The 12,139-nt window shown below is 39.5% G+C and overlaps 1 protein-coding gene across 1 annotated transcript in view; it reads left to right on the forward strand.

Moving 5' to 3' along the window:
• Nucleotides 1–3,473: 3,473 nt before the first annotated feature.
• LOC146856871 (uncharacterized) overlaps nucleotides 3,474–12,139 on the forward strand; it is a 732,840-nt gene continuing 724,174 nt past the window's right edge. The window contains exons 1-3 of the mRNA XM_085647001.1: nucleotides 3,474–3,527; nucleotides 5,870–5,993; nucleotides 11,311–11,434. Of these exons, the coding sequence (XP_085503127.1) occupies nucleotides 3,474–3,527; nucleotides 5,870–5,993; nucleotides 11,311–11,434 (302 nt within the window). The remainder of the gene's footprint in view (nucleotides 3,528–5,869; nucleotides 5,994–11,310; nucleotides 11,435–12,139) is intronic.

Here is a 12,139-nt window from a genome sequence, read left to right on the forward strand (position 1 = left end):
AGAGAACCAAATACTTAGGTATTTGATCTTTGAACTATTCCAGGCAAAGCCAGTAGAGGAGAAAAGATGAGGAAGACAGGTTTTGGTGAGAGGGAGGATTTCAGTCTTATCTGAATTAATCTTATAACCGAAACCAATGAAAATGATTTGAATTCAGATAATAAAGGGGGAATAGATACTTCTGGATCGGAAATAAATAAGAGAATATCGTCTGCGTATGCAGAAAATTTCAATTGATTATTGCCATAAGGAAAACCAAAAATGGAGTTATTGTTACGGATGGAGGACAAAAATGGTTCAAGTGCTAGGATAAAAAGAAGTGGGGATAAGGGACAACCTTGATGAACGCCTCGTTGAAGAGCAAAGGACGAGGAGACCTGACCATTAACAAGCACCGAAGCTTTGGGTGCAGAGTATAACAGGGAGATAAGGGATATGAATTTGGGACCAAAGCCGTGCCAACGTAATGAAGCAAACAAAAAAGACCAATCGACCCTGTCAAAAGCTTTTTCTGTGTCAACAGAGATAGCGGCTAAAGGAATAGCAAGAAATGAGGCGGTATTCAAAACATTAAGAAAAATGCGTGAGTTATCAGAGGTAAGTCTGCCTTTAACAAAGCCACATTGTTCCTTACCAATGAGATGAGGCATAGAGGGATCTAAGCATAGCACAAGTAATTTAGCAAATAATTTATAGTCCACATTGACTAAAGAAATCGGACGATAATTTTTACAGAATTGGGAGTCACGACCGTCTTTAGGGATAAGGAGAATGTTACCAGAAGAGTAAATAGAATCTATAAGAGTACGCTCTTTACATGATTTAAGATAATTAGCTAGCAGTTTCCCTGATTTATTACGACCCCCATAGTAGCGAGCACTACTATGAAGAAGTATCGAAGATGCATTATCGGTAGTAGATTTATTGAACTCCAATTTTGCTCTTAAAAGATCTGGTGAAATAAATTTATCTGAAGAGGTATAAAATGTATGCTCCAAAGATTTTATATAAGCCAATGAGATTTTCCACTTCTGGAGATATTGCTTCTTTTTCTTAGAGACAAAATCAATAATAAATCCTCTCGCCGTGGCTTTAAAGGAATCCCAGAGGATATAGGGAGGAGTGCAAGGGTCACAATTAAACAAAAAGAAATCCTTAGTAAAAGAACGAAAAGAGGAAGATAAGTTAGGATCAGTAAAAAGGGAACTATTGAAGCGCCAGCGAGAGGGCTTTGGGTGCGGCGGAAGCAAATCAAGGTCTGTTACAACAGGGGCATGGTACGATATTACTATAGGTTCAATAGAAGAAGACAATACGTTTTGAGATAAAGATTGGGAGAGAAAAATGTAATCAAGATGAGAAAAAGATGTGTGAGGAGGAGAGAAAAAGGAGTAGTCCAAAGTATCAGGGTGAGAGAGTTGCCAAGAGTCAATAAAACGTCATTGCAAGATAGTGTCAAGAAATTGTTTGTGAGTCTTGTGAGGAATGAAGCGAACTGTGGATTTACGATCAAGGAACGGATCAACAATCTGGTTACAATCTCCACCTAAGATAAATAATTCATCCCTAGGTTGAATGCATTTTTTCGTAATTAAAGGCCAGAAAGAGCAATCAGGTTGTGCAGGGCCATAGACATTAAAAACAGTTAAAGGTACAGAATTAATTAGTAACTTTGCTAGTATCCACCTACCATCAGTATCATTTTCTGGCGACAAAACTTTACATTTTATTTTCTTGTGACATAAAATGGCAACTCCATTCTTTTTGTTATTGGAAGGTGAAAATAAGACTGTACCCACCCAGCTCCTCTTTAATTTAAGGGATTCAATTTCAGTAAGGTGGGTCTCTTGCAAAAGAACTATGTCAGGGAAATAGGAGGCTAGATGGGAAAGGACTCTCTGCCGTTTAATAGGACTAATAAAACCTTTTACATTCCAGGAGACAACTTTGAATTAACAAATAGTATAAATTTAATAGGAGCAAAAAATACAATAATGCAGGAATATAAGATAAAGCCAAAAAGTAAGAGAGAAAAGAAGTGAATATAACAGGTAACATCAAAGAAAGGGTAAGGATGAAGTAAAGAAAAGGAAAAGAAAGCAGTACAGATATGAGAGTAGAAAAAGAGCAAAAGTGTAAGAAAAGTGAGTTTAACCAGTGAATGAAAAGGAAAGAAAGGGAAGGAAGGAGAAGGAAGAAAGGAAGAAAATGCAAGAAGAGACAGTACATGTCCAAAAAGGATGACTGAAAGTAACGTACCTGAGGGGGACATATAATAAGACAATGGGGCAATGGTGACACTCAACAGGATGGAACGCCTGAAAAACGGGAGTCCAAACCACACCAGGACAGAAAACGAAGGAAGAAACCACATGAGTTGAGGGGAAGTATACCCACGAATCTACATAAGGACATAAAAAGGTTATTAACAATAGGGATATACAATAGGATGTATACAACAAACCAACCAACCATGTAAAGACATAGGGAAATTAAAGAAACTGCAATATCAATGAAAGTAAACAGAAAAGGAAAAATAAACAAGGAGAGAGACTATACTAAAACATAGTAAAAATTATCTAAAGGTAAACCTGAATATGGAACATCATCAGAATTGCTGCAAGAAAGAAGAGCAACTATTAAACAATCAAGTAAACAATCAATCAGCCACTAGGAGAAGTGAAGGTATCCATGCCACTATTCGATTGAATATGAATAAAGTTCTTAAGTTCTCCAGGATCTTGAAAAGTCCATGTACGATTTTGGTGAGTAACGTTAAAGATACATGGATGAAATAGCCATATCGAGCTCCAAGAGGTCGTAGAGGAGCACGAAGGTTCAGAAATTCTTTTCTTCTTGACGCCGTAGCATTGGAAACGTCTTGAGATGGAAACACTCTCTGACCCAGTCAGGAAACTTGATGCTTGTATCTAGCTGCAGAAAAGACTGAGAGGAGATCTGTGAATTTCAAGAAGAGAATGATAACACCTCTTGGTTTCGTTGAAGCAGATGAACGTGGACCAAGTCTATTGGCTCTTTGGATACTGAGAGAAGTAGTGGGTGGCATGTCAAGAAGTTTCGGAAGGAAAGAGGTCAAAAATGACACAGGATCATCACCTTCCAAGGACTCCGGTAAACCGTAAATACGTAGGTTATTCCTTCTATTCCTGTTTTCTAAGTCCTCGGTATGTTGTTGGAGAGCAAGGACCGATTTTTCCAAAGAGGTGATGCGCTGAGAATTAGCTTGTATCTCTGAAACCTGTTGGTCCACAGATGTTACCCTATTGTCCATGGTCGACCATTTCTCCTACAGAAATTGCATTTTGTTGTCAGTTTCCTCTACAAACGGCCTCAAGGCGCGTATCTCCTCTGAAAGTAACGCCATAGAAATGGGAGATGATGGTTTGTCCAGAGATGAAGGATAATGCTTCAAGCGCTTAGTGGAAGTAGTAGGAGGAGAGGTCTTGTTCGAAATGGGCTGCGCTGCGGAAGAACGATTAAAGGTGACTCCAGCCATTTGGATTGTGGTATTAGAAGAACGTGAGGCTGAGAAGGATGAGGAAACTGTCACCTGAACACTCTTGGAAGGCACAAAAACAAACTTTGGTTTATGCAATTTGCCCATAGAAACTGCTTACTTCCAATTAGTGATGTAAGGAGGAGTAACGAATCACTAAGAACTGCATTAGATAACAGCACCATAGGTAATCATAACTGTCATCCTGTAGGAAAGGTAAGTGTTGAGCAACAGTAACCAAAATGTTCCTGAAGGCGTGAAATGGTGGAGTGAACAAAGATATGAACGGCTACTAGCAAATGACAAGCGCAAAGATTTTCCCCAAAAGAAAATCCTCAAGACTTTGAAAGAGTTCTGTACCTGGCGTGGCAAACATTTCAAGGAAACAAAGTCTACAAAGAAATCTGCATGTACCTTTGTTTCTGTACATGTTTAGTACAGGGATGACAGCGCTGCATTATCAGGGTGAATTGATAAGATGTAAATGCATTCCAGAGAATTCTAACTAAAAGCACAACAAGCGACATTTCCACAAGATAGCATTTGTAAGCAGATATGTAGACAGTTGGTATTATTAGGCCGTCGTCAAACCATGAGGTCAATATGAGGTGAATATGAGTCGTGATCTTAATTAGAGCCTTTTTCACATAAGTGAACCATAGAGAAAGGCGCAGACAGCAGACAGTCAATTTTGAGAGGAGGCATCCCTTTATTGTAGTAGATAGACAATGTAAAGTACTCCAGTACTTACATCAAACAGTTGACTATATATTCACACCTGTTGGTCACATTTACATGTGACGGAGCTCCGGAGAAATGCAACGAAGGCTCCATGAAAAGGTTCGGTGCGGCGGAGAAACTCCCTAGGCAGCCATCTTGCACGGCGCCGTAGCCACGCCCCCGTGAATGCTTCTTTAAAAGGGGTTCTGACGAAATTGGCTTGTGATTGTTTTGCTGGAAGCTGCAGATTGTTGAATCCTGACTTACAGTGACAGGAACATTGAAACTTTCTTGCCACTGGAAATAAATTATGAAAATCAGTTGCACTAAATCTATAAAACTTGTGAAATCAGCTGGAGTATTCTACATTAGTTTTAAGTTTTTAACGCAAATTGTGGCCAATACAGCTGTATGGCATTACTTCCACATTAGAAAATATCAATTTATCTGGCAATATTTAAGTAAAAAGAGTACCCACGTAAGGTGCCATCAGCATGCATTGCAAAATTACAGGAAAGTGAAGCAGAAAATAACTGTAAAGGACTAAGGAGAGCGGGAAAGACAACACAAAAAATGTAGGTCTTGAAGCAACTTCAGAGGAAAGGGAGGCTTTGTGTACCTCTCTCGGCTAGAAGAAGGAGTCTGTTCCAGTTCTTGAATCCACTCATAAAACACTTCTTCACACTGTTGGGTGTAGTACCCTTGGCCAGATTTGGTGTAGACCACTTGAAGAGTGTGGACCTGAAACTGTTGTTATCTAACATGTCTCAAAAGTAGGCTTTCAAGAGAAGGGATTGATACTTTGTAAATCTTTGAAAGGGACCATCCTGTGAATGATGCCACAGTACATCTCACACTCTGTTAACCTTCACTCACCTGAAAAGCAGGACGTTCACCTTGAAAGACGTGAAGCTGGATCTCGACTTCCCCCAAGAGCTTCCCCTGGGCGCAACTGATTATCTGACACAGTTTACTCAATGGAAACTCTTAAGGGAAGGGGGAAGAGGGACAAAATAATAAACAGAGAAAAGACTGCCATTCTCTCCTGGCTTCTATTTTCCTGTCTGCTTTCTTCAGGAAAAGATTTCTAATAATAAACAAACAGTAAAGACAAATATTAATATAAAATAAAAAGAAAAGGCGACAATAATTATGCCAACTGAATGGAATCACAAACTGTATACCTTAGGATCATTCAGGTAATTGCAGTGACCTGATTATTGCTTATAAATGGTGTTTCTGCAGAAACAAAGAAACAGCTGCTTAGTTATTTGATGTTGAGTCTGTATTGCTTCACTGCTATAAATCTGTCCTTTGTTTTAATTGCGTGCCACTTACAATGAAATGTGCCTGAGGACGTTCTGTTAAAGAAGATAATGTTTTTCCAACTATTTAGAAACTTGACTGCCACGATGACGAAGCAAGAGTGAAGATTTCACAATATTCAGATTAGCCCCAAAGTCTTTTCATACTCAAAAGTTTTTGTCTGATAATTAAAGAAAATGTTCTGCAATTCTGCGCGCTTATAACGTGATCAGAGTTTTGAATTATATCAGGGACTTACTGTTTCTCCTCTTGAATCTTGCCGAGTACTCACAATACTTTAAAAGGCTTCTTGTTTCCCTTTTTCAGCAGGGGAAGGTTTTCCTCGCAGCTCCGGAAGAAGCGTGGTTGGTTTCCAGGACTCGGGGAAGATTGTGGAGAGCGGACCGGAAGCAGGAGCTGGATCGGGAAGAAGACGGATTCCTGCCTTCAGGTAAGAGTTGGTTGCAACGAGCGCAAGCACTACTGACAGGGACCCTGGGGTTTAAATAGACGCGTCTACAGGGTGGGGTCGGCACAGGGGGAAAACCGGAGCTACACGTGCCGATCATAATTAGTCTCGTCTGTTCATGAACGTGAGCTGCAACTGCCGGTAACCTCAAAACGTGATGTTCACGTGCAGCATGAACAGAGCGAGCGAATCCCAATTACAATGCCAATGAACTTAAAGGAAACTCGTGTTAAATACAGAATGTTAAATCATATTGAGTCCCGAATGTAAACAAGCATTGATTAACACAAATATAAACAAGCATTGCTTGACCCTTTAGAAAAGAATATACAGAACCAATATTTTGTACAAAGAACAAACATTACTTTACAGTTCTTCCAAATGAGTCTGAGCATGTTTCAGTTTCTGAACAAGAATGTTACTACATATTGTAACAGTCGCTCCCCTCAAAGGCCGCCCCACTGGACGAGGCTTGAGGGGGAATCGTAGGTAAAATTGTCTCAATAGTCTTGGAGCATGAACAAATGATGTAGGTTCCCATGAGTTTTCAGTTGCATCAAAACCCTTCCATGCAACCAAATAATACAGTTTACCTCGCATTCTTTTGGCATCCAGGATTTTTTGGACTTCATATTCCAAATGTCCATCAACATGAATGGGTGGGGGAGGGGGTTCAGGCCTTGTGTGTGGATCATAGGGTTTCAATAAAGATACATGGAAGGCAGGATGCACAGGATATTCTGGAGGCAAGTCCAACTTAACAGTTACAGGATTAATTACCTTATTAACAGTAAACGGTCCAATGTACTTTGGTAACAATTTTCTTGCTCCTGTTAATTTTAAATTTTTGGTTGAAAGCCAAACTTTATCTCCCACTTGATATTGTGGGGCATCCAATCTATGTTTATCCACTTGTCTTTTCATGGAGTCTTTATACTTGTTTAAATGTTTTTTAGCCTTTTCTTGTATGTTTAGTAAAGTAGAAAGTCTCTCCGTAACTCCTGGAGTTAAAGAGGGAGTTACTGACATGGGCAATGCTTGTGGATGATACCCTTGTAAAAAGTAAAACGGAGTACACTTTGTTGCAGAATGCACATTATTATTATAAATAAATTCTGCAATTGGTAATGCCTTATCCCAATCAGTTGCAAATTCTGCCATTAAACAACGTAGAGTTTGTAATAACGTTTGATTAACTCTTTCTGTCTGGCCATCAGTTTCTGGATGAAAGGCGGTGGAAAGAGCTATTTCCATTTTTAAACTTTTTCCTAAGTTTGTCCAAAATTTTGAGGTAAATTGACTCCCCCTGTCCGAAAGGATTTTAATGGGCAAACCATGTAACCTCACAATTTCTTTGATAAAAATATCTGTCAGTTCTGCAGCAGTAGGGAGTTTTACCAAAGGAATGAAGTGTGCCATTTTTGACAAATAATCCACCACAACTAATATAGTTGTGTAAGTGTTTGCTTTGGGTAGATTAACTATGAAATCCAAACTAATGGTGTGCCAAGGACTCGGAGGAGTTGGCAAAGGTTGTAAGAACCCCATTGGAGCCTTGTGTACAGATTTATTTCTGGCACAAATTGGGCAGGACTTGACATACTCCTTTATGTCTGCAATCATGGAAGGCCACCAAAAATGTTTTTTACAATTTTCCAGTGTTTTTTGTGAACCTGGATGACCTGCTAAAATTGAATCATGATGCCATGTTAAGAGTTTATCTTGTAAACACTTAGTTGGAACATATAACAAAGAGTTATGGTATAATAAACCATCTTGTAGGATATTGTGGGGATCTTTTAACCATTCTTGTGTCTTTATTTTTAAATGTTCCTCCCTGACTTGGCTTAAAAAGCTTTGTTGTAGAATTGGTGCCGCTATTTTTTGCAGAGGAATTATGGGCGGACCTGTTTCTTTCTTTAAATCTATAGTGTGTCCATATCTAGATAAAACATCTGACTGAATTTGTTGTGCCCCAGGTCGATAAGTTATAACAAAATCAAAGGCACTAAAAAAGTTTAACCACCGCATCTGTCTAGGTGTTAAAGCTCTTACAGAACTAAAAAACTGCAAATTTTTGTGATCACTAAAGATAGTGACGGGAAACTTTGTGCCCATTAAATGGTGTCTCCATTCAGTAAAGGCTAATTTTATGGCCAAAAGCTCCCTCTCTGCCACAGTATAATTTTGCTCTGCTGGTAACAATTTTTTAGAGTAAAAGGCCACAGGGTGTTATTGCGCATCCTGAATATCTCTTTGAGAAAGCACTGCTCCCACCGCCACCTGTGAAGCGTCTGCCTCTACAAAAAAAGGAAGATCTGGGTCTGGATGTTTTAGCACAGGTGCCGAGGTGAACTTTTCCTTAAGGGTCTCAAAGGCTTGGGCGGTTTGTTCTGACCAAATGAACTTTTGTCCCTTATGTAACAATTTCGTTAAAGGTACCATAGTTTCAGCAAAATGAGGAATAAAACGCCTATAAAAATTGGCAAAACCCAAAACCTTTTGTACTTCCTTCACAGTGGTGGGCTCTGGCCAATTCTTTATGGCTTGTACCTTTTTAACATCCATCATTATTCCTGTTGGAGACAAGCAATACCCCAGGAAATCTACAGTGTTAGTGTTAAAAATACATTTTTCAAGCTTGGCGAACAGATGATTTGTCATTAACTTTTGTAACACTGCCCTCACTTGCTGTACATGTTCTTCCTTGGTTTTAGAATAGATAAGTATATCATCAATGTATACGATTACACATACATCCAGAAATTCATGCAACACCTCATTAATAAAGAATTGAAATGCTGCAGGCGCGTTACATAAACCAAATGGCATTACTGTATATTCAAACAATCCAAATTTAGTCTTAAAAGCTGTTTTCCATTCATCGTTCTCTTTTACTCTTACAAGATGGTATGCACCTCTTAAATCGAGCTTTGTGTAAATAGTGGAATGCCGTAACTGGTCTAAAAGAACAGGTATCAGAGGCAATGGGTATTTATTTTTGATAGTAGCCTTATTTAAACCGCGGTAGTCTATGCAAGCACGAAGACTGCCGTCTGGTTTAGGAATGAAAAATAAAGGCGAGGATACTGGGGAGGTAGAATGCCTTATAAATCCTGACGCCAATAAATCATCAAGGTATGTTCTTAAATACTTTGTTTCTTCCTCCGTGAGAGCATACACTCTAGTGTTAGGCAAAGTAGCTCCAGGAATTAAATCAATACGACAATCGTATGACCTGTGTGGTGGTAAAGAGCTAGCTTTTACAGGGTCAAACAAATCTTTAAACTCTTGATATTCAAGAGGTAAACCAGTCAACTGCGTGTGTGTAGTGGCGCAATGTAGAATCGTCATGGATTCATCGAGAGCTTCTTGATAACATGATTCTCGACAAAACGTGGAATCTAGAGTTACCGTTCTTAGAGTCCAGTTAATCCTAGGATTATGTTGAGTTAACCATGGTACTCCTAAAATTAACCCAAATGTGGGTGTGTCAATTAAATCAAAACTGATCTTTTCGGTATGACCATTCTGACATACCATCACCAGTGGAGTAGTTTTCTTGGTTATCATTCCTGAAGATAAGGCTGTTCCATCAACAGCACAAACTGACTCAGGTCGAGTCTTCCACTCAGTAGGTATCTGCAACTGCTCTGCCATATTAATGTCCATAAAATTTCCTGTAGCTCCACAGTCTAATAAGACTGGAACAGAGTGTCGCACATGGGCACTAACTATTAGGACTACCTGTATTACAAAATGTCTAGGTATTCTTGGTACTATATTAGTGGAAACATTGGAGGCCAATAAACTTTCCTCACTCGAACAAGAGACCTCCCTTCTTGACAAGTTTCTTAGTTTTCCTGTTCTGTAGGATTTGAGATTACTGAATTAATTTTCTTTGCCCCTTTAGGTTTAATAGGACACTCTTTGGCATAATGCCCAGATTTAGCGCAATATAAACAGAGGTTTAATTTTCTTCTTCTTTCCTTTTCCTCTGTTGATAAAGGACCCCTGACGGTCCCTATGTGCATAGGTTCAGATTCAGAGAGTTTAACATCGGTTTCCTTCCTATCATTTTTGGACATGGCAAAGCTTGGTTCAAATTTTTTATCACCTTTTCGTTCTCCTAATCGGTGATCTAATTTTACAACTAGGTCTACAAATTCAGAATATTCCTCTGGAAGATCCACAATATGAGCCAAGGCATCTTTCAAGTCATCACGTAACCCTCTATAAAACAAGGAGGTACGTTTCTCCTCTGGCCACTGAGTTTCAGTCAGAAGTCTATTAAACATGGTTACATAAGTTAGCAAATCCTGTTTACCTTGCTTTAAATTTAGTAACTCATTGTCACTAGCCTGCAAGTAAGTGTGTTTTGCAAACAATTTAGTCATGGTATTTTTAAACATGGGCCAGTTGTGTAAAATGGGATCGTCTCTGTCAATATAGGGTATAGACCAATTTGCAGCGGTGCCTCCCAAATAAGAAAGCACAAAAGCTACCTTGGTGGCATCATTAGGAAACAATTGTGGTTTACATATAAAATGTAACTGACATTGACTAAGAAATACTTGATACTTATTTGAATCACCCAAAAAGCGTTCAGGGGCTGCCAAAGGAACCACATTAGGAACTGCTACCGTTACTTGCATTGGTGCTGAGTGTGAATCCGAACTCATAGTTACTTTAGAGGCCTTAGGCCTAGCACCAAAATCAGAAGATTCAGCATGTCGTGAAAACATAGAATCTCCCCATAAAGAGTCTCTTGGTTTATAGCGAAGGACTTCTTGTCTTAACACAGAGTTCTCATGTTTCAATGAATCAATTTCTACTTGCATCTTTTGCAGCATCTCGGAAATGGACTGATTCCTTATAACATCGTCTACAAGTGCCTGAGCCATAGCTTGGCCATCGATTCTTTCCGAATCAGAATCCATATCTCTCAAGGTGAACTAGAATGTTGTGAAGGCTTGCGCTTCTGTTAACCTTCACTCACCTGAAAAGCAGGACGTTCACCTTGAAAGACGTGAAGCTGGTTCTCGACTTCCCCTTCTATTTAGAAACTTGACTGCCACGATGACGAAGCAAGAGTGAAGATTTCACAATATTCAGATAAGCCCCAAAGTCTTTTCATACTCAAAAGTTTTTGTCTGATAATTAAAGAAAATGTTCTGCAATTCTGCGCGCTTATAACGTGATCAGAGTTTTGAATTATATCAGGGACTTACTGTTTCTCCTCTTGAATCTTGCCGAGTACTCACAATACTTTAAAAGGCTTCTTGTTTCCCTTTTTCAGCAGGGGAAGGTTTTCCTCGCAGCTCCGGAAGAAGCGTGGTTGGTTTCCAGGACTCGGGGAAGATTGTGGAGAGCGGACCGGAAGCAGGAGCTGGATCGGGAAGAAGACGGATTCCTGCCTTCAGGTAAGAGTTGGTTGCAACGAGCGCAAGCGCTACTGACAGGGAACCTGGGGTTTAAATAGACGCGTCTACAGGGTGGGGTCGGCACAGGGGGAAAACCGGAGCTACACGTGCCGATCATAATTAGTCTCGTCTGTTCATGAACGTGAGCTGCAACTGCCGGTAACCTCAAAACGTGATGTTCACGTGCAGCATGAACAGAGCGAGCGAATCCCAATTACAATGCCAATGAACTTAAAGGAAACTCGTGTTAAATACAGAATGTTAAATCATATTGAGTCCCGATTGTAAACAAGCATTGATTAACACAAATATAAACAAGCATTGCTTGACCCTTTAGAAAAGAATTTACAGAACCAATATTTTGTACAAAGAACAAACATTACTTTACACTTCTTCCAAATGAGTCTGAGCATGTTTCAGTTTCTGAACAAGAATGTTACTACATATTGTAACACACTCCCTCCTTACATCACTAAACAAACACATTTTCTAGAATGCCTGTTGTTGATGATAGAGGTGTGTTGCAGCGTGGAACGTCAAATTCCCCTTTCGACACAGACCAACTACCTCAGCATCAAATTCACTCAAATACATTCATTGGTGGGGCCCATAACACCAATATACTTACACTCCGTTGATCTGTTTTTCCTGAGGGAAATACGCTTCCAAACGCTGACATGAAAGGAATACCTTTACCTTACTCTT

Source organism: Triturus cristatus, chromosome 3_2 (assembly GCF_964204655.1).
Source record: "Triturus cristatus chromosome 3_2, aTriCri1.1, whole genome shotgun sequence".
Lineage (NCBI taxonomy): Eukaryota > Metazoa > Chordata > Amphibia > Caudata > Salamandridae > Triturus > Triturus cristatus.